Source organism: Motacilla alba, chromosome 4A (genome assembly GCF_015832195.1).
Source record: "Motacilla alba alba isolate MOTALB_02 chromosome 4A, Motacilla_alba_V1.0_pri, whole genome shotgun sequence".
NCBI classification, from domain to species: Eukaryota; Metazoa; Chordata; class Aves; order Passeriformes; family Motacillidae; genus Motacilla; species Motacilla alba.
In genome coordinates this window covers 11775756-11798837 of record NC_052045.1, presented here as the reverse complement: position 1 = coordinate 11798837, position 23082 = coordinate 11775756, and the positions used below count along the sequence as shown (strand labels likewise).

At 38.3% G+C, this 23082-nt stretch overlaps 1 protein-coding gene across 3 annotated transcripts in view; it reads left to right on the top strand.

Moving 5' to 3' along the window:
• AMMECR1 (AMMECR nuclear protein 1) overlaps positions 1-23082 on the top strand; it is a 97864-nt gene that overhangs the window by 57132 nt on the left and 17650 nt on the right. For all 3 annotated transcript variants that reach the window (XR_005255041.1, XM_038122886.1, XM_038122887.1), the window contains exon 3: positions 1297-1407. Coding sequence is in view for 2 of the 3 variants with exons in the window: in XM_038122886.1 (XP_037978814.1) it covers positions 1297-1407 (111 nt within the window). In the remaining variant the exon portion in view is untranslated. The remainder of the gene's footprint in view (positions 1-1296; positions 1408-23082) is intronic.

Sequence of the window (23082 nt, the reverse complement as noted above, 5' to 3'; positions counted from 1 at the left end):
GCAGTAAAAAAGAAATAAAAGGAAATCCAAAAGAAAACTATGACTTCAGCTTCCTCTTTTATTCATCGTCATTGAAAGAAGGGAACTTGTCCAGCTCAGTCAAGGAAGGAGGAAGTTGCTGTACCAGCAGGTGATAACAGGTTTTAGCAAGTTAGGAGAGGACTGGATGCTGCTGTGTTAGTGCTGCACACTGAGGCATATCCTTTTCTGCCATCACAGGACAAGTATCTTGTGCCACACCAGACAAAGCTAATGATGTGGAAGGAGAAAAGGGATATGGGCTGTTCCTTGAGAGTCCCAAAGTGCACCCATCCCTGTGTTTGGATCCCCAGGACAGTTACACCCATTTCTGCTACACTGTGCAGTGGTGCAGTCACTGATCTCATATAATACAATGCACTCTTCTCTATGTAATGCACTTTGATTTGTCACCTTTCTAGAAAAAGAGTAAATTTTGCATGCTTTTCTTCTCTGTAGACATCCCTGTTCATCTCAGTATTAGAAATCTTTGTTAGAGTTGGTATCCAGATGCCATGTGCACTCCCTTGAGAAATTCAAATTAGTGCAGTTTTCTCTTGCTTGTATATTGATTACTGCAGTTCTCTAGAACTGCAAGGAAAGGTTTGGTCCCCAAGACTGTATGGTTCTCCTCTTTCTGATTAATTTAGCATATGAATTGGTTTGTTATTAGTATTTCTTTGTAACTGTCATGGTCATGTGTTCAGCTTAGAGATTTTGCTCTGCTTCTGGTCATTTTTGATAATTTTAAATGCTAACTTGGGATTCATGGAGAAATTACCCTTTCCTCTGGTAGTTCTTTAAGTTCAGAGCGTGTTCCTAAATTTTGTTGTCTTCTAAGGATTTCTGTTTCTAGCTAGCACTATTGGGACCAAAGTATTTGTGTTCAGGAGGATGGATGGCTAGTGTGGCAGGGGTACTTTTCTCTTCCATAAAGGGTTCCTTATATACAGATCTCTAAGGTGAGGCTTTTGCCATTCACAGAAGAAGGTTAATGGGTAAGGTACACTGAGCATATTGGATCTGTTGCCAAGCAGTTTCATTCTGTCCCTAAACTATTCCAGTAATCTTATTTTCTATTATATCACACGAACAATGTTTCTAGAACAGTCAAAAGAACTGCCAAGGACATTTCTCACTGCTATGTCCTGTTCAGATACAGTCATTTTAGAGATTTGCCCCCTGTTGCCTGAAATGGAAGGGCACTGTTCCTGAAATTTCACACCAGCTGTCAAAATTGCTCCTGTGATCACGTGTCTCTTTTCCTCCCTACCACAGCCCACTGTTTGTAACGTGGAAGATCGGTCGAGATAAGCGATTGCGAGGATGCATAGGTACTTTTTCCGCCATGAACCTGCATTCAGGACTCAGGGAGTACACACTTACTAGGTAAGAATTTGTTTTCTGTAGCCTTGACTTAGATATTTAACTAGTCTGTCGAGGAGATGATAGGTGTGCTTTGGTTTGTTTTGGGTTTTTTGGCTGTGTCACTGTACGGGTCAATGAAAACCTGTGTCTCCTTTTGATGCTGAGAGTATTGTCTGGATATTTGACTGGTGTCACGAGGCCATGCTTGCAGTTAAAAACCATAAGTTGAGCCTGTTCTCATTTTATTGGTCTGTAAACTACTCTCCAGTAGCTTATTGTAACTGATTATTACAATATTTTTCCAGTGTTCAGACAAATTTTAACCATAGTAGTTAATGTCAGGCCAGAAGACCAGAAAGTCAGATTTGGGGATTATCCTATTCACACTTCTAAAACAGCAGGTATTCTCACCTCTTCTCCATCAGGTGCTTCCAATCAGCTGCAGTTAATTTAATGCTACAAATTTCCATTACATGTTACTCTTCAGATACATCCCAGCCCCTGAGTGGGAAGCTTCTGGATGAGGGAGGTAAGTGATGATAATCCTTCACTCCCTGGCAGCATAATCTTCATGTTTTGATCTACACCTAAATTCATTCACCTTAATATTGTTCCATTTCCTTTGCATAGAGTGAAAACTAATAAGTTTATCACTAGAGCTAGTAGCAAGCTTTCTACTTGTTTTTCTAAGAGTTTTCTTAAGTTTATTCTCTAAAGAATCAATGGAATTTTGTTCCTTTCAGTTACAATAGACTTTATTGTGCTTTAAAATAGAAGCTGCATTCTGGCATGTGTAGACCTCTAAAATTGGCATCACTTAAAATATTTAGTGCTTCCAGATCACTTTAGATATGAGGCTTTTGTCCACTACAGGATCTTCCTCTTTGCTGTTAAAATGCCTTGTCCATCCTGGCATTAAGTAATATTAGAATGGGAGATGTTCTTTCTTACATGTCTCTCTAGTTAGTTGCAACCTGAAGCTGATTTCATGCTTCTCTGCTGAGCTTGAAGAAGATAAACTGCTCATCTCCTGGAGCCCTTACAAACCTCTGAAAGACCTAGTTACCTTTATTGTGTTCAGTTTATTTATTATGCACTCTGGAATGTTTCTGCTTGTGTCCTTTAAAACCTCGGCATTCAAAATGGTCAGTGAGAAGAACCTTTTGATAAATTCAAAGCAATTTCTTTGTTGAGGGTTAAAAGGCTTAAAATCTTGAACATTAGTGAGCCAAATTTAATGAAAAACAACTTTCCCCCTGTACTGGAGAGTGTTTCATTTAGGTGTATGCTTTACAGTGCCTGATCAGGAACAGTGAGCTTGTACAGAAAATTTCCCCCTGAGGCTAGGAATAAGGTGATAGCTCAAGAAAATAGTTTTTGTTCTTCATAGATTTTTCCATTCTCACAAATCAGACAGGGCTGTACTCTTAAATACCTTTAAAACTGTTTTTATAATTCCTGACTGCATTCTGACTGTGAAAGCTGAAGTCAAAATACATAAAAAGTGATGAAAATTAAAGGGAACTGAAATAATTTCAGCACAGTATTTACAGGATGGCCACATGCTGTGGAAGTTTATACTTGGCTATTTAGAGGACAAATCAATAATTTTCAAGATGAGGAAAATGGAACTGCATACCAGCCTATTTCTTAAAAAAAGTCTTCAGAAGCACATACATTGCTTTAAAATAAAATATAACATTTAGTGCATATTGGATTTTGTTACCTTTTATGGTAAATCTTTTTTATGCTTATGGTACCTAAAATGTTTCCAGGTTGCTTTATTTTTTTAAATAACAACCAAACTTCAAACATGATCACTGAAATGTAGAGTTCATATGGGAAGGTACAAAAAAGGTGTTCACTTCTATCAGTCATTATACAAAAAATGAAAGAGAGGGTTACCTGTGATTAGTTTCCTTCTTGTGGTCAGTCTTTTCAACTGTGGGGCTTCCAGAGGACAGCATTTGAGGAATAAAAGAAGCGCCATTGAAATGTCCATGGGCTTTCAGAGTTTGGAGCTCGACAGGCCTCCCTAGGAAGGATTAGAAACTAGGACGTGATAGCTTGCTCCAGCAGTATCTGGTCAATAGGCTGCTGCAGAAGACATGGCAATTCCTGAAAGGGAAAAACTTCTTCAGGAAAGGCAAAAATTAATCAACAAAGTAGGTAGAATGAGAATGGGTTCTACTGCAGAAAATGGAACTTGACCAAAACTTTCAGTTGACAAATGCTGTCAGATAACTGCTGACTTTATTTTCCTTTGACACTGGGAGGCACTTTTCTTCAGTTATTTTGAAGATACAACACGGATAAACAGAACCAGGTTGTTTGTCTAATTCATTCTTACTCTTTTCAGTACCTTCTGTGTAATTGTGGCCCAGCTTTCAGTCAGTAAAATGGTACAAAAGAACAGCTGTTTTTAAATGCCCTGGTGCTTAGCAATCAAAATATCCACAATTCCCTTCACACATGATTTTATTGCAAATCGGCTGAATAGTCCTTAGGATCACAGTAAATAAATCTTGTTATTTGTGGTGATCTCTGGCTGTATATCATATCCAATGTGTAGCATACACACCTCTCTCTGCATGCAGTAGTGTAGTTCCTTTGAAGCAGCATAATGATAGTTCATCTGGGAATCTGGAGTGAACAATTTGTTTCTTGGGACACCCCCACCCTACATTTTTTTGGGTCTGGAACCAAAAATGGTGGTGATCTGTTACCATTTTGAGCTCTGTAGGTTGTTGTGCTGATATTGCCAGTATGTTCTAAACAGGAAATTTATGTGGAATGATTCATCGTTAATTGGATGCATCTGCCAAAGTTCTGAGGAGGGATGAGAATACCCATAGTTAAAAAAACTATTACTGCATTCCTTATAAAATCTACATGTTAAATTCAATTTTCTCTGCCGTTATATCAGTGAAACACAGGGGAAAGGATGTGTAGTATTAAAATCTTCTACAGAACTTTATGGAGAGAGAGATTCAGACTTGGTGATTCGTATTTCATTTTACTAGGAGGTAAACCATGTCCAAATGTTCTACAGTGTTGAATATTACATTTTAGAATGAAGAAATTTTACCATGGCTAAAATAGTCCTTTAGACTGAATGTGTTAAATTGACTATCCCACCTGAATGCATAAAAATAAACCAGTCCGGATTATGAAAAATACCTTATGTTTTACAGCTCCTTCAAGAAAATGCTCTGAACTTGGAAGCAGGTTACCACAGAATTTCATAACAGGTTGATAAATTACTTTTTCACGTATTCTGTACAGCAGTAAGATTTAGGTTTTGGCACTGAAGTTTTAAACTCCTGCTTTTAGAAACTTGAGATATTGAACAAAATGGTTTCGGTTCTTTATTTTAGTTTTAGTTTTTCATCTATTTCATAGAATTTGAAGTAATATTTTATGGCTATTGGATGTAAAAGTATAGGTGCATAAATTTTTAACTCTCTGTTGGTTTAGCCCATCAAGGCTAGAATATGTATCTGGGGAGGGAGGTAGTAGAGAACAGGCAGGTGAAGGGACATGTTACATGGCAGAGTTTGCTGTCCCAGAAGAAAGTAGTAAAGAGACATTGGAGGACTCCAGGGCTTAAGTGTATTAACCTAGTGGCTGAAAACTGGGTTTAACCCTCCTTCCTTTAACTAGCACAGACCTGTCTCTCCTGACTGTATGATGTAATCAGTTTTTTTGTTGTGTATTCTACTTACCACTCCACCTGAGGGAAATAGGACTGCTGTCAGACACTCAGATGTGGCTGATCAACAAAAGAAAACAAAGAGAAGCTGGGGTTGAGAAGCACAAAATGGAAGGAAATTAAACCTTTGACCCAACTTGCTCATAACTGAATTTGGGCGTACATTCCGTATGAGGATTTGGCTACTGCTGGCATCAAGTAATGCTCTGTCCTTGTCAGCAATTTCAAGAGTCACTCCTTGTTGCTACAATACAGCCTGCTCTCTCTGTCAAAAACACTAACCCTTTCTTCCTGTTCCAAATTTTCCCATCCAGCTGTAAAAGAGCAGTACAGCAAGCTAATTTAAGGGGTGAAATTGAAAAATATTTAATAACTGATCACATTAAGATTGATGCTGGCTGTACTTGCTGAAGACTAGTTTTCTTGTCTGTACAAGCTTTTGTACAGACAGGACAACTTCCTTTATGTATTTAGATGAATTTACTACTCTAACCCTGTAATCAGTCCCACGGGTCAGCCCTAACTTCCCAAAACCTTTACTGCTAAGCAGTGTTGCTGTGGGTGTAGGTAGTCATTACCATTGATCCAGGTCAAGGCATACTCATTCATCTGACTGCAGGTTTTTGAACTGTATAGCTGGGGTAATTACATGTTTTTGACAGCTGTTGTGGCCTTCGTTGTTGACAGAAGTCATAGGTTGAATTAATTTGTGCAAATAGCACCTCATGTAATATTTCAGAGCATATTGTTGCTTCTGTTTGCCCACTGATAATACTTTGCAGGCTGTCTTGCTTTTGGCTTTAATTTATAGTATACCACTGCTGAAAGTTGGCTTTTTAAAATTCTGTTAATACACTGTCTGGTGGCCATCAGTGGGAAAATGCCTGATAATTGTGAGATGAAGCTTACATTATCACGCTTGGAATTAAACTCTGCAGAGAGCAGTGTAGGTTCATGACAGCCTGCACTCACCAGGGTTATGCTGTTCTTCTATGTTTAATATTGTTTTTAAAGTCAGGGAGCTTCCTTTCCATTTGTATGTGTCTGAAAAGCAGGTGCCTGCTGCTCTCCTCTGAGTTCTCAGGGTTGCCTTACTGAGGTGGAGGGCACAGATCTCCGAGTGAGAAGAGGTGCTTAGGGCCATATGTGCTGACATGGTTCTGTGTCCAGTTGAGTGAACAGACAACCACTGTGTGCCACAGAGCATGTGAAAAGCCAGTGACAATAACCCTCTGGAATGAGTAACTCCTACCTACCACTTAACAGCAAGTTGCAGTCATGAGGGGTAAAATTTTTAGGGGGGGGTTCAACCTATAAAATCCACTAAGTTTTAAGAACAAAAATGCCCTACATGCTGTCAGCTGGGACTCCTCAGATATTCATCTGTCACATTGAATCATAGAATTGCTTACATTGGAAAACACCTCTAAGGTCATCAAATCCAGCCATTAACTCAGCACCATGAAGCCACCACTCCAACATGTCTCCAAGTGCTAAGTCTACATGGCTTCTAAATCCCTTTAGGGTTGGAGACTCCACCACTTGTTTGGGCAGCCTGTTTCAATACTTGACAACCCTTTTGGTGAAAAAGTGCTTCCTAATAGCCAGTCTAAATGATGCCTGGTGCATCTTGAGACCATTTTTTCTTGTCCTGTCACTTGCTGTTTGGGAGAAGAGGCTGACCCCACCTGCTACAGCCCCCTTGCAGGTAGAGAACAGTAAGGTCTCCCCTGAGCCTCTTCTTCTCCAGGCTAAACATCTCCAGCAGCTCTCAGTTACACCATCATATTTCCTTACTGTGTTACAAGGTCCTGGAGGAGTGATTTCAGAGCATCCTACATTCCTGGGGAGGTACGAAATGGGGTGCCAAACTGACACTTTAGAGTGTGTACCGAGTGCTTTTCCCTCAGATCAAGAATGGGGGCTCCCTGGCCTAAGGAGAGTTCAGGAATGCTGAAGAGGTAGCAGGACTGCTGTTGTGCTAATTTGGGCCCCCCTGGGTTGGTGGTTGATAATGTTGCTGTGACATGGGCATCACCCAGTGCCCACTATAAGGCAGGCTCTACTCACCTGCCAGGCAGCAGCAGAAGGAGGGGTTTATTCTCATCACTAGAACTCCTTAGGAAAAGAAAGAGATGTCTGAGCCAAAGCTGTGCTTGAAAGACATTTGGAAATATATAAGTACTGAACACATTTATTATATATGCATGTGTACTTGTATATAGGATATAATATTTAGCACATATGTCTGAGTCAGAACTGGGCTGAAGTATATTAAGGCAGTTCAACATTCAACTTCACTTTACAAATTAGAAGATGTATATAGATATGTATATATTTATGATGGTGTTGCCCTCCAGAGGTATTAATAATGTTGTATCTTAGAACTCCTTTTTGTTTTCAAAAATGCTTTTGTTAAAATATAGAATTAAGGTATTTAGCACTGTGATCTTGAAGTATTTACTGATTACCTCTGTTGAAACTGAGGCAAAATTATTTTAACATATAGACATTTTGTAGTGGCTCATGGATTTGCCTGCCATATCATCTGTATATAGATGAGATTTTACTGAAACTGGGAGCTGTTCATATTTCTAAATTTTATCCAAGCCAATAAAAGCAAGTTGCTTTGAGTCTGCTTGTAGACACTGACTTTACAAATAACAAGCACTTCAGTTTGGGTACATCCAAAGATCTCTTCTAGTGGAATATATGTTTATTAGTAAAATGGTTTGTGGTGTAAACCCACAATAACAGAAAGTCCAAATGAAGTATATAAATCTGAATTTATTGAGCCAGACTTAGTTACTCTGTGTGAGTCAGTTCAGTAAATAGGTCTGTAATGATATTGTGCACACAGTGCCAGGTTGTTACTTCAGGGATCTGTTGTTTAACAGAGCTGTTTGCTGCTTTCTCTCAAAGGGCAAAGCTAAATAACATGCTGGCTCTTTAAGTGGAAAAAAACCCCAAATTTTTGTTTTAATGATGGGTTTGATGCTTCTCCTCATTTTGTTAGGAAAATCTTGTTGTTTAGAAGAGAGGAGCATGCCCTAGGGAATACGTGTTTTTTGCATATTGCACATGTCGAGAATGTAGTCATTCTGCCTTAATTGTTTTCTTTATTTAAAAATAAGCAGTCAAAACAAAATTAAAAACCCTGGTTTTGTAATTGTTACTTTTATTATTCCTGAGAAAAACCTTGCTAGACCCTTGGACCTAATGGTAGATGAGTCTGTTTCCTTAGCAACACTGCTTGAAAGAAAGCAAAGGAAAATGCCACAAATGGAAGGACAGTCCTTAGATTATTATCTTTATGAAAGGAGGAGAGCGTAATGATGCTCTCCCAAAGCTTTTTCAATAGAACCAGAGTTATCAAATATTGATAACCATTTTACTGTTTTGCTGGGAAAACTGAATTATAGAATATGAATGCTTTGGCACAGGAGAATGCATTACTGTGTTTTGTAGAGTGAACTTACTCGTGGAGCTGTCTGTTTACAAAGGTCTCTGAAAATCAAGGAAAAATAAATTTTATAATTAAAAATTATTACAAAATTGCTGCATGTGTATAAAATGGCTCAATGACGTTTAGAGGGCATTTTACTGAGACTTAAACTTACTGTCGTGAGTTTAAGGTCTCAGCAGTAGAATTTGGTGTAACTGAGGAAATGGCCATATTTGAAATACTTACTTCATCATCTTATTTAAAAGACATGCATTAAAAATTGGGAGTTTCAAAAATGTGCTTTTATAAAATGTATGCTTAGAAGCTCAAGCAAGATAACTTTCATTAGTTAATGTAACTTGTGGTATTTGGAATAAATCAGATGTTGCTGGAATTTGATTAAACTGGCACTATCCAGCAGTTACTCAGACTTCCCAGATAGGTTTCAGGGAGGAGCCATGTCATTTGTGAATCCAGTCTTTCCCATGATGATCTTGCATTTCATGTTCTTCCCACACAGTCTCCTGTTATGTGAACAAAATGATGCATGCCCTGTAAGTTCAAAGACAGAGTTCTTGTTGAGTTGAAACACTAGTTTGGTTCTAAGTCAGATATTTATTTGTCTTTGGATATTACTCGACAGAAATGTTTGGGAGGGACGGTGGAGGTAGGGGGACTGGCCACCCTGGCTTTCCTAGCAAAGCTGTATATTGCCATAACTTACTTTTCCTTTACTAGTACAGGTAGTTGTTGGTACTTTCATGGGTTTTAGTCAACTTTTTAATCTCTTTATATCTTTTTAGGGGAACATCATCAAAACATTGCCTAAAAACCTTTTGTAATGACATTTGCTTTCTTTTGAGACTCTTGGTGACTTACTGATTTCTGAAGGGCTACAAAGGTGTGCTGAGCTGTGGGCCAGTGCTGCAGAATACGAGATAGGACTGCTCACAGCACACAGAGGCATAGGTGGAGTGCATCTCAGAGCACTAATGTTGTAAAGAAAGGATTTGTCTATTTGGAAACAGGACAGAATGGAAAAAGTTAACATAGAAGTTACCTGCTTGTGGGTGAGTTTTTCTCTCTGGCTGTTGTCAGCTTAGCAGGTGTTAATTTTTAATATAGAGCAAGGGATGTTTTCCACAACTTTCTTGTGAGGGTAGGGAAACATCCCACTGCACAGAATGGCCAGTGCTAAATTTGGACTAAATATGAGACATCCTAAGGAAGACTCTGGGAATTGAGGTACAGCTGTAGTGTATTACATAGCTTGCCCAGTAGAAGTACACTTTGGCTCAAGGAACTGGTTTTTACTGAAATCTGATGTTTCAATACCAGTTAGCAGAGATTAGGCAAGGTCACAGGAAAAAGAATTGTCTCATGCTTACAAGCTGTTAAAATCTTTAAACTCTGCAGCTTTGTGTGGGAGGCACTGTGGGAAAGGAGTCTCTATTAAAGTTTTCAGTCTGTCAGCACCTCCTCCATTTAGGTGTTTTCTGATGCTTCCTTTTAAGACTATAAAGAAGAAATAGCACAAACTGGGTGTGGGGAACTGGGCTCCAAAAGCCCTTGTTATCCCTGTTCACTTTGACACAAAGGTGTTGAAGCTTTTGAAATTGTTTTTTACCATTTTCTATAGATCAGAGTAATGAGAGTTAGAATGCTCTTATAAACTGTAGCAGTGTTTTCTGGAATTTTTAAACAGTACTGACAGATACCTGTTTCTAAAATTTGTTCCTGTTGACACCAGGAAGAAAGAAGTTATGTCCTTTACAAGAGCTGTGCAGTTAAGATGGTGGAAAAGCTCTTGGAAGAAGAAGAAATAGCCTATCCACTGCTGGAAGACAGGCAGCCATATAAATGCTGAAGAATGTCTGAAGACATCTGAAGTTAAACACATTTCTGAGGTAGTTCCTAAAGTCTTAGAGGCCCAATCACTCTGCATTATTTCAGCTTGTATCATGTGTGTATTTGTGAGCAAGTGACCTCAGAGTGGGGAGGGAGCAACAACACGCAGGAAAGTCTTGAAAGATTTCTTGAACTTCAGAGTTAACAAGTGGCTGGAGTTTTACTCCAGTTCATCTCCAGTTCATTGTAGGGGGTATATGTACTTACCTGAAAAAAAACAGGTTTTTCTTTAATTTAATTAACATATATTATATATAAATATAAATATTAGGAACAGAAGCACTCCAGGTTTGTCTCTTTTCTTTGACTTGCAGATGCACTTTTCAGATTCTGCCATTTTCAACTGTGTTGGGGTGCTATATACACTCTAAATGAGTGTATACTTGTGATAGCCTTTTTTTTAGAAACAAACTGAATGTACTTTGATTATTTTTTTAGCTCTGTAAATAACTGTGTATTGATGCAGTTCACAAAGCATCAAATGCTGTGAAAGTATGTAAATAAACCATTACCTAGGAATATTTGTTGTATAACCAAAATATTTCTAATCTCAAAGATTCCTACTTTTCAGTTTTCAAGACTTTAATTAAACTTTTCTAGATATAGTTGTAATTTACATGTGGAGAATAGCTTTTGATCATGGTGGAGAAGGGCTTTTTTTGGCCATCAGTACACATTTCTTTAGGACTGGTAACACTCAGTTTTTCAAGCAAGGATATTTTCTGTGGGGGAATGGTGACATGTGCCTGTGTCGTAAATATAATACGTAGGCTACAAAGTGTCAGCTCACATGCTTAAATTTAGGTTCCCTGTTCCAGTGCAATGGTATAATCTTTATTTCTTAGTGCAGATTACTTGTATTAAAGGGTCAGTTGTCAGGCAAGCAGTCTCTCAGGTTGGAGAAGTACAGTATATAAATAACTCCCACGAGAACTTGGGGAACTGGTACAGATGTTAAGAAGTGCTCTGCTGAGCCTGGGTACAGCTCCTGGGAACTTCTCATCTGTCAGAAGCTGCAACCCCAGCTTCAATGAAAGAGCCCTTTGTGATCCTGGCAGTTACTAACAGTTGTGGTTTAAGTCTGTATATGAAATCAGGTATTGCAAACTTTTACCAGCAAGGAAAGGTGACTTTTTATTTTTACTGTATTTTACTGTGTTTCATTGGAATTCCCTTAGTTCTGGTTTTACAGGGGAAAAGAAGAAAAGCTCCTGGGATTTTTTTTGAACAGCACAGCTTTCTAGTACTTTCAAGTAATTTTATGACTTCTGTAATATCACAAACTGAAATAGGTGTCAAACTTCTTGCAACATGCAAATAATTTGCTGCTTTAGATACCAACCTAATTGTGAGTAACATTCTCAGTGCTTTATTGATGAATAAAGGTCAGATTAGAAATACATTCACACTGGTACATTCACATGGTATTTCTTACTTCAAGAGACTCTTAATTTCTTTCATTTAATGTTGCTAAAGTGAATAATGTAGAACAAAAATACATTTAGTATGTAATAAAAGGTTAAGCAAGTATTTTCTTCAAATATTGGCTTATATCCCATTTAACTGAAGCATCAATGTAAAGCCAAATTATAATATGACTCAATTGTACAAATGTTGAAAGAGATATGTCTGGATGAAAAAAAATGTTCTGTGTGCATATGTATATGCATTTCACAGCTTCAGTTCTTACTGAATTAGAGTTAAAAGAGCTGCTTATGTTATCTCTAGGCCAGCTACTTCCAGGTATTGTTGTTAAAGCCCCACATGTAATGTGTTCGTTTGGCCATGAAGAAAAAATGCTTGTTATATAAGTGAACACAAAGAAGAAAAAGGAGAAATGTAATTTTCAAGTAATTGAGAGGTCATTGTAACCTTGGTTCTACAGCAGGGCATCACTGCTTTTCACCAGAAATATTTTACATGCTCTGTCAAGAAATTGATGCTGGTTTTGTTTCTGTTCCAGAAACTTCTGCACGATTTGCAAGCTGGTTAGCTGGCCCTTTCTCATCTGTGCTGAGGATGCATTCTGCAGTTTGCTCACTTAGCTACAGAGAGGCTTTTTTCCTTTGACCTAGACTGCTAATCCCTCATTGCAAAGAGCAGCAGCTGTGCTTTGTCTGTGGAGGTCTCTGCACCGCATGCAGCCTCGTTTGCCAGAGCCACCCCTCTTTGTGTGCTCAGCTTTTTCAGTCACTGAAAGGGTGACTTTCTGGTTTGTTGCTCAGAAAACCCTCTTCAGGTTTCTGGAAGTCTACAATGCATGTTCTTTTTTTTTCCCCCAGAAATGTGTATTTCCGAGAGCTGTTACATATGATTTCACAAGTCTGTGCTTGACTAAAGCATTCCTGACATTCAGGAGGTGAAACATTTCATGAGTCACTTTTTATAAAGGTGATAATCTATTTCCATTTAAATATTAGCCCCTTTAGATAGATGTGTTGAATTGCATCTCTAATGATTATGACTAAACCAATATTTTGTGTGTCCCCACTGTATCCTCATTTAACATTATTTAACATTGAGTAGTTGGGCTTCAGCTGGTCTTGGTACAAGTCCCGTAGTTAAACACGTGTGGCAATGCAAGATGTTCATGGTAGTTAAAAGCTGAATAGACACATGGACAGAACAATCCATTCCTGGTTTAGGCTTTACTGCAGTGAATGGCCAGACTCTACTACCTTCAAAGGCAGAAGAATTTGGCCTGTAGTTTCTGTCAGAAAATGTGATCTAAATGCATTCCTTGAATACTTGAGTTAAGTTTCTGAGGATACGGACAGATGTAGCCTAACCTGGACCTTTTGCCTTTATTTCAGAACTTCTTTTTCATTCCACTTCAGCTGTTTTTATTTGCTACTCAAAACCTGGTTTAGAGTGAAAAACATATACAGAGTGACAGCTGGCAGACTTGGAGCTGAATGTACTGTTTAGCTGAGCTTGCAAGCTTTCTGTTGCTTGGGCATCTTGACCTTAGATAAGAGGGGTTTGTGAGTGCCCCATTCAGGCAGTTCTGTAAGCTGAGTAGGTTGCAGGTGGTACAGAATGTGCCACCCCAAGTAGACAGAATTGTGACAGGAATCTGGAAAGAATAAAAGGATGAAATCGTGACCCGCTCTCATGAGCGAGAGAGAAGTGGCAGAGTTGCTAAAAGGAGAATAAGAAGATGGCTTACAGACAACTTCTTTGTGTGTGGAAGGTAGAGGGAAGGAAATGCAGGATGCAAAGCTTCCAGATACATGGAATGTGTTTCTGTATCTAAAACATACTCTATTCATAGCTTGATCTGCTCATGAGATTTATGTATGAAATAAAAACCTGTGCATGTACAAAATGAACAGAAAAAGGCCTTTTTTGTTGCCCTAAATAGGAATTAAATTCTGTTGATGCAGCAGTTCTGATGGCTGCATTCTAGAATAGTAATCATAATAGCAGGAGCAAGTGCCTAGAAACCAAAAGTCTCATGAAGTAAGGAGGGACCATTTCTTTCCCTGAGGTCTTGTTACATGTGATGTGCCACAAGGGACTCATCTTGTGCCTATCTTGTACTGTATTTATAAAAACACAGAATTAGTAAGATGCTATGAGCTCATTTATCATCCTCTACACTGACAGCACTCAGATCTGCTTCTCTCTGCAGATGTACTTGCAGGATGTGTAAGAGATTGTGTTTAGCTAAAAACCAGTTGGTTTGAACATAATCCAAGTTGAGTTGTGATACTGATGGAACACATCTTGGGAAACAAGCCAGGATATTATTCTGTGTTCTGTATTTTGAGTGATCGTATTCCAGTCTGTAAGGCAGTGTGGACCTTGGGTTATTCTCAGTTTGTGTTTGCTGAAGAATTTCAAGACTGGATCTTGTCACTTTTTATTTCTCAGACTATATTTGCTAATACCTTCATATTTCAGCATTTTTTTGTTTTAATCTTTTTCTATGAACCATTTACTTTAACACCTCAGGTAAGCAAATATGGTTGAGCAACCTGGTCTGGTGGAAGGTGTCTCTGCCCACAGTAGGGGGTTGGAATGAAATGATCTTTAGGGTCTCTTCCAGAGCTATTCTGTGATTTTGCAATATTTGTCCTTCTGAATTGATTTACTGCATAATCTACCATACCTTTTGCTTTCCTTGTATTTAACCTGATTATATATATTTAATTTTTCCATCACTGTGATTTCGAAGTCCTGATGGAAAAACAGTTTCAGTGTTTGTGGCAAACAGTACTGAAACTGAGCAATAAAGATTCAACTATCATATCTTCATATAAAAATACAGTGTTTCTGGTGGTAGAAGAAATGTTGAGAAAATGAAGTTCTCTTTTGTTCTACAATCTCAGCAGCATAATTTAAAAAGACACTCTTTTTTACAAGCTGCAGGAATTTAAGATGTAAATGTTTAAATTATCTTTCTGTATTTATATATAACTACATTGCTGACATATTTAGAAATGTTTTTCTGTATGTACTTAAGATGAGGTCTTTCCAAAGTTCATAATAAATTAAAAATACCCTCTTTTTTTTTTTTTTGGTAAAATTACGCCTTGAATGCAGCTTTAGAGGGAGAGCAATATATTGTGAACTGCTTAAATGAGAGTTGAACTCAGCTATTATGCAGCCTCAAAGATTTTTGTCTTGACTTCAGTATCTGTTTTGGAGTAAAACAATGATCTTAGGTCAATATTGAGAGATGTGCTGGAGATGTAAAGAATTCTAGAGATTTCTTTTTATGTTCCTAGAGATTTGAGTGCTTAATGTTTCTCAAGCTGTGTGGTTCTAAGCGTAATTGAGCAGTTCATTTTTGTTCATTATCTAAACTTTGCCATCTGCTGGAAAGCCTTTTAGTGACATTATAATTTAGTCCAGTTGGAGCTCAATTAAGGTTTTCTGACTAGTCTGTTATCATGTGTTCACCAAACAAAAACCTACACACCAAACCCTGGTCAGTTTTGTTGCTCAGTTTTTAAACAAGCGTCTGGAATCACTGTGACAAGCCTACTGTGTTATGCTGGGAGAACGTTCTAAGTGCTGTGGATTTAGTTTTTATGTAGCAAACCAAGACATTTCTGTGGAAATTGACGCCTTTCAGCTTCCTGAATGTTTATGACACAGGCTGCTGCAGATTTTTGAATTCCATTGTCATATATCCCAGCAGGATGCATGATGCAGTAACAGGTGAGGGACAATACAGAAAGGAAAAGGCAGAAAAGGAGCTGCCCCCATGAAGACAGTCCTGTATAAAGGTGCTGACCTGTTCCCTTGTAGTCAGGAGATGTTTGGGGTCTGTGCTGAGCAATTCCCAGTGCAGGCAGCTGTGGGGCGGTGGGTGTCCCAAACTGCCTCGTTCTGTTCCTACAGGATGGAGTGGATGGAACAAGCAGTTGCAGCTGTCCACCTGCACCTGGGCAAATGCACAGTAACTGCTCACTCTGGGCTGTTGTGTGCTCCAAGCTGTCCCTCTCTCACTGTCCTGTGTGATGGGAAGATTTTGGATTCAGCACACCTCTGTCAGGGTGTAGCTCTGAGCTGTTGCTGAAGCTTTGCTGTATCTTGAAGTTAACGTAATTGAAGATTTTTTTTTTTCTGGTGTAATAGAGTATATTGTATAGTAATGCAAAATGATACCTCGTGCCCTGTAGGACTAAAACTGTTAGAAAGTCTTTACCTTATTTGGCCTTTTGAAAGGCCAGTAAGTCCTTTAGTACGACAGATTTCTGGTTTCAGGAAACAGGAAGGAAGTTAAAGCCGTAGAAATTTGACTCTTCTGAATGTAATCAGGAACCTACAATATCACTTTGTGGATCTTCTCAGTTTTAACTGAACTTTTTGATGGGAGCTGGTTGCAAGTGCTGTGACTTTTATGATCATACTTTTCCACTTGAAGCCCGTAATAGCATGTACACAGGATTCTCCTAAACTTTAAGAATCTATCTATACAAGTCTTTGTTGTTTCCCTGATACTTTATGGCAGAAAGAAAGAGAAAATAATTTCAGGCATCATGTCCACACAGTGTAATATATCATCATGGCATAATGATGAACTAGGTTTATTTGGAAGAATCCAGCATGATAGAATATTTCTCTGCCTAATTGTCAGAGCAGGAAGAAGAAAAAACATGTTTGTTTCATTCTGCTAAAAAAGCCCTGAATTTATGGGAGTGTTGGTTTTTAGAGCTTCATGCTTATGAGCTTGCTTTTCTTAAAAGAAATTTTGTAATGGTGAATCAGTAAGTTTTCATCTGCTGTGTACACAAGGCTGACAGACCCAGCTGAAGAACCAGCAGTAGAGAAACCCCCAGGAGTTTCAGCCCATGGTCACTTGGCAGGTGCACATTAGCTCTGTGTCTTAACAGGTACTCACAGTGACTGCAGAGTCCTTGAGCAGCATCTCAGACCGTGTCAGTCCTTCTGTGTGCTCTGGAGTGGATCTGTACCATGTAGCCAGAATAAGAAATCAGATAAGGATTTGTCTGGAAATTTTAAGTACTCCTAGAAATATTCTGTAAAGGCTTCTTTTGGTTTATACAACTGGTGGACTCTTTTATGGAAAAACAAGGGCCCAGAAGCTTACCAGCAATACCAGTATGGTTTGATTTTTAATTGTGAATGTGGTTTCCACAATACATGTGTACATAAAAATACTCTTGAAGCCATTAAATAAGGAGAACATACAGACAGCTTATTTTTGGAGCTGCTGGCTGTCTAAAATAGAGACTTAATTGTCTTATGTAGCCAGCATAGGTTGCCTTCTCTGATGAGCTTTTCTAAATGCTTAATTTATATACATGCTCTGATTTGTCTTAAAAGGAATGGTATTTTTTCCAAGCTAAAATAACTCTCTAAAATAGAGCAGCAGATTTTTCCTTCTTCCTCTTAAGTTACATGTCTGATTTCAGACAGATTGGGAGAAGAGAGTCTTTCTGGCATACTTCATTTCTGTGGAGTAAAAAAATAAATAAATTTATTCACGAGAGAGAATGCCAGATCAGTATTTTATTTGTCCCACCTGGAATGCTGTTGCTGTTACCTGCTGCACTGTGCTGATAAAATCAGCTGAGAATTTCAGAGATGTACTTCTGTGCCACACAACAAGTGTGTATTTCTTTTTTTTTATCCTCTGACTACCACTTAGCAGCATAATGTGCAGGAAGTATAAATGTTGTTCTTTCCCTTTCTGTCTCCCAAATGTAAGGGAGGGTTCAGGAAAAACACGTCATTCACAGTTGTTTTGTTTCCTGGAAATTTTTCCAGTCTGACCCAAAAAAAGAGCAACAATATAAATAAATGCTTTTCGCTTGCATTCAAGTGATTTGATGTTGTGTTTAAATTACTCCTTGAAATTTCCATTTAAATTGGCAAAATTCTGCTGGTCATAAATAAAAGTCGGTCGAAGGCTGACCTGTGGGTTGTGTTGCGCTGTCTGATGGTTTATGCTGACAGCTAGGAGGATTGTATTCATAATAATTTCTACTTTCTGAAGTAGAGCACACTCTGCCCTGCTTTTCTGGCTTAAAAATTAATTACATGTCGTGACTTGGAAGCTGTTAGTTTTCTCTGGTCTCTGCCAAACGGAGCTATGAGAGCTGATTTTCATTAGGAAAATACTGGTGGTCTGCTTAAGTGTTCCTTAATTTCTTCCTCTTAAAGTTACTGAATGAAAAAGTAAAAATGTGAACTAACTTCACTGCTTAGTAACCCAGCAGTGGAACAGTAAATACTGTCTTTTTTCTTGTTCTGAAACCCTGGTACCAAGTGTCTTTTGCTGTTGTCTTTTCTTCACTGTTCCCTAAAATCCAGTGAGTTTGCCACTCACTAATTTAAGGAAGTTTTGAATTAATTGAAATACAATATCTTGGCCTTTTGGGCTGAATTCATTGATGAAGGGCCATTTCTTTGTTAAATACATCTTCAAATGTAATTCTACTAAGCTTAGTTGGCTCAGTGAAAAAATTGCAAAATCTCAGGGTTACACTTACTGAGCTAAATAAAGAGCTGGTAGGATTTAAGTCTTTTCCCTACCATCTGAAAGTAGTGCCAAGGTACTGTTTATCAGAAGAGGGTAATAGTTTGTAAAATAAGATCTTCAGCCTACTTTTCATATGTGTACTGATGATACTTGAAGAGTTGTTTAGATGCCATAAAGTTGTGGTTTGATTTAACTGTGTTCAATACCAGGAACTGGTAAAGAGAAAATTTATTACTATAAAGTGAACTAAAAAAGTAATGGAAAAATTAATTTTTAAATTGGATTAAATTTATCAGTTCTGTTTGATTAAGCTTTTGGGTGCTAGATTTCTGTAGGGTGGGTTGAGCAGACTGAAAGAGAGGCTGTCACAAAAAGTAGATTTTTAGGAATTGGGGATCTTGGATTATGTTCTCAGTTCTGTCACTGACTCAGTGTAAGCCTCCTAAATTGCATGAGTCACTTAATGTCTCTGCCTCATTCACACTTCCTATAAAAGCGAGTATTACTTACATCATGCCCAGTGTTTGACAGCTTCCTTTGCATCTCCTCCTCCCGTGTCATGTTTGAACCCTCAAAGTAACTTCCAGCAGTGTACAGAACTGTATCCAGTTTTATCTAAACTCTGTCCAGTATAGGTCTGTAGATGTCTCCAAAAAAGAGCTTTAGTGGGAAATTTCACTTTTAATGTTTGTTGTTTATTAACAGTGAATAAAACACTGGGAATTCAGTTCATTTAATGCCACCATTCATCTTTATCAAAATCCTTCTTTACTATTTTTGATGCTTATATGTTATCAAACTTTTTAAAGGATTTTTTAATTCAATCACAAGGATTTTGAGGCATTTCTCAACAGAGTAATTAAACTCCAGTACTACTACTTATTTCCCTAATTTGTGTTCTACTGTTACCCATCTGCCACATCACATGTAAGAGCCCTAGGTTCTCAAAGACTGAAGCTGACTTTTTTATTTTTTAAGGCATTTTTATAGCCTACAGAAATTATGGATGGAGAACACAATGTATTTCATTTTGGTTCATTTACACATGCTATCATTTCAGGTTGTTCTAAGAGCTTCTCTAGTGATACTTCATAGAAAACAAGATGTAGTCTTAAGGAACATAAGTATGTAAGGAATATAATTTTTTTTTCAAGTCGTCATGCTGGTTGTCACAGCAACTCAAAATACTTCAAACAATTCCCTTTTCTTCTTATACTTTCAGTGTCTTTGAAGTGTTTGCAAGCTTTTCTGTATCCCATATACAAAGAGGAGGGGTCCTTGGCAAGTGAAATTACTGATAAACATTTCCTATAGCCACATAAACTTCATTTGAAGAAAAGCTGAGATTTATATAGTATGGCTCAGCTGAAGAAAAACTGATAGTTGAGTAACACTTTGTTTTGGCTTATTTCCTAACTGGCAATTACTTGATCTTAGGACATCCAGGGCTGCATAAATATTTAACTAGAAAGGCCATGCATATGCGTGCATGCATTTAGTATCTAGAAATAGTTTTCCTTGAACAGGATTCAACTCTGACTTTACTTGCTTCACTTTTTACATGGAGCAGACTGTGTGTGGAAAAATGAATGCCCTTATATTGGCCAGCTAGAATTCCTCTTGCTTGGCACTACCTCTTTTTAGTACTATGTACTTCCACTTAGTCAGCAGCAATATATGTAATCTATTTCTGGGCATGAAGAAATAAAGAGCAGATGGCCTAGGAAATGCTTTTACAATTATTGGGCTTTTTCTTTAAAAGTAGTTTTGAATGCCACCTATTTTTTTCCAACTTCTTTTGCTGATTATTTCCACTTACCCTTCCTTAATTCTAAGTTTAACATAAAAATTGTGGAGTTAATATTTTTTAAACATAGTATTTAATATGCCAGATTTCATTCCATTTTCTAACAGAAGAATTGACAGAAAAATACAACATTGAATAAAACTATAAAATCAAATTCTAAGGCTACAAAAGTACAGACATGTACAGATTCTCCTGTGCCAGATAAGAATGTTGATGACCCACAGTTACATAGTGATTTTTTTTATTCCGAGTTCAGACCAGTGACAAGCTTTTAAGGAAAGCAAGCATTGCCTTGTCTTGTTTTCTGCTTGCTGGGTGGTGGTTACCAGTAGGCACATGGCAAGTGCAGTGATCTGTCTGGGGAGGCCCAGGTCTGAATTTCCATCCACGGATGTTTGTAGAGTGTGTAAATTGGATGGTAAGGGCTAAACTGCTGTCTGTAGAAACTGTTTCTCTTTCTTTCCAGAACAGGAATGGCAAAAATAAAAGCTCATGCAAGGGTTTTTTTCCTTGCTAAGTGTTTACATCTATTGACACTTCTGAGGGCGATGCCAGTCAGTCAAGCATTGAGAGCTGAGACTTGTATAACGTGGAAGCTGCCCTTGAGCAACCACTGGGCACCATCCACTTGTTCCACTGGCACCATCAGAACAGTCACAGATAGTGATTTCTTCACTACCCACAGAGATGAAGTTTAAACTCAAGGATAATGGCTGAGTTCTGAAGGGAAGCATCTCTAATGCCTTATGTCTCCTGCTAACCAGGCATTGGGAAACGCAAAAATGAAAGCAGTTCATCTGTGAAGAGGTTTTACAAAGCTGGTGGGCTTTTAGGCTTTGCAGAGGTATCTGGAACTTGCTGTAGAGTTTGGACCATGGTAGCAATAATAGGATGATTGAGAAGATGACTGGTATTCTAACTGTAATACAGAGCACGATAAAGCAGGTCTTGGTTTTTAAAGTAGTATGTGATGTCCAGACTCATTAGGAAAAGGTTACAAAGTTTTAAGGTAGTTCTTCCAAAGCTGTCACCCAGTAAAATTTTTGTTTTATAAATTTTGTTAGGAGACAGTATTTCATGTGTAGCTAATCAGTACATGCTCTCTTGTTGGCATTTCCCTTCAGTAGTTTTTATTCCAGTTCCTGATTGTCAGCACAAGTTTCTCCAGGTAAATTTCAGTTGCACTCACAAAACAACAGAGGCAAAGCTATTTTGAAAGATGGAAAGGGTATGAAGACAGGCCAAGGAGGATTAAAATCTCAGCAGTATCTGTGTACAGTAGTCACAGTGGTATCAGAGGCAGTTACTCAAATCTCTGGTCTTACTCTGCCAGGCTTCTCACTTACCTCCAGCCGCAGGAGTTTTGAGACAGGATCTGTGCACCAGTGTCAGTAGCTGTGGAGGTGTTGAGGAGAAATTTTCCAGCATGCTGTACAGATGGAATAGCACCTGGCAGTTCAGCAGGAGTTAGTTATAATTGAAATCACTCTATCATTTGATAGCAATATTTTAGTTTTCGTGAGGTGATTACGTGAAGACAAGATATTTGTGCCAGTGTCATTGCTGAAGAATGGAGTAGGCCAGCTGAGCTGCTGCTCAGCATGTGCTGGTCACTGCATGGCACTGCTTTCTCTGGAACTGAACCACTTGGCTGTCTCTGTGTGCCCAAGGCTTTTTCACCTTTGTGTGCCTTCCTGCTCCCACTGTTCACCTGAAGGTTTCATATCTCAGCTTTTTATCAGTATTTAAATATGTCATGATTTCACTCATCTTGTTTCAAATTATTAGCTCAGCATTTAGGTGGGGTAGCTGAGCTGGGGTGTCCTGCACAGGGCCAGGAGTTGATGATCCTGATGTGTCCCTTCCAATTTAGGATATTTGGTTCTATGAGACATGGCTTAAACGAGCATGGGATGAGGTTTGTTTCTGCACAATTTGAAGAATGTTAAATTACAGATGGTTTATCTTCTAGCAATGCTAGTGCAGCAGATCTTCAGGGGAATTTGGTGGAGACTTTTACTGCTACTTTAGTTGGGATCAGGCTTACACCCACAGCACACAGACAACCTTTGCCTCAAAAAGTTGAAAGTTACAGTGGCGTTTGGCAGCTATAGGAATTGAAATTCAAGGACAAATTCCTAGTAGCAAGTTGTGCAAAAAAGAAAAAAAATCTTTTGAAGGTTTTAAATTCTTGCAATATGGAAAGTGTTTTGCTTGGTAAGATGGTTGCATAAATTTCAAGAAACAGATTTAAAGTAATATTAACAGTATCTGTGCATACAGTTGTTTGTGGGGATAACTGAATTTGTAGTTTGTTGATGAAATAATGCTTGTCTGTCTGGGTGGTGCTCAGTAGAGTGTTCACATAGATTGGTTATATGCCAGAGACGCAGCAGACCTCGGGAAAATGAGCCATCTGCAAATAAGTAAACGTGCAGTAGCAATGTATTTGAAGAGGGTTAGGGGTTCCAATAATAATTTTTTATTAAAAAGGGGGGAGTAAAATGCTATAAGTGTGTATACATGTCCTTACGTGGTCTGATGTAATGAAGTTCTATTTCTTTTTATAAAAAACGGTGAATTCTGGTGCAAAGCCTGCAGCCATTATTCTAACACCTTGGCTCTCACTGTGATTATATCAGCTAAGGGGCAGCCACTGGCTCTAGGCCAAGTAAAACGATTAAGAACAATCTAATTGTTAGATGAAACAATGAGACATTTGAAGAGTTTGGTAATATTTCAGTAAGTCTCTTAAATTCTCTTTACTCCTCCAAAAGCTCAGTTAGCAGATCGCTTTTTTTGTTGGAGATGGGCATGTTTGTATTCACATCATATTTCAAAGCTTAAGAGAATAAAAGATTGAG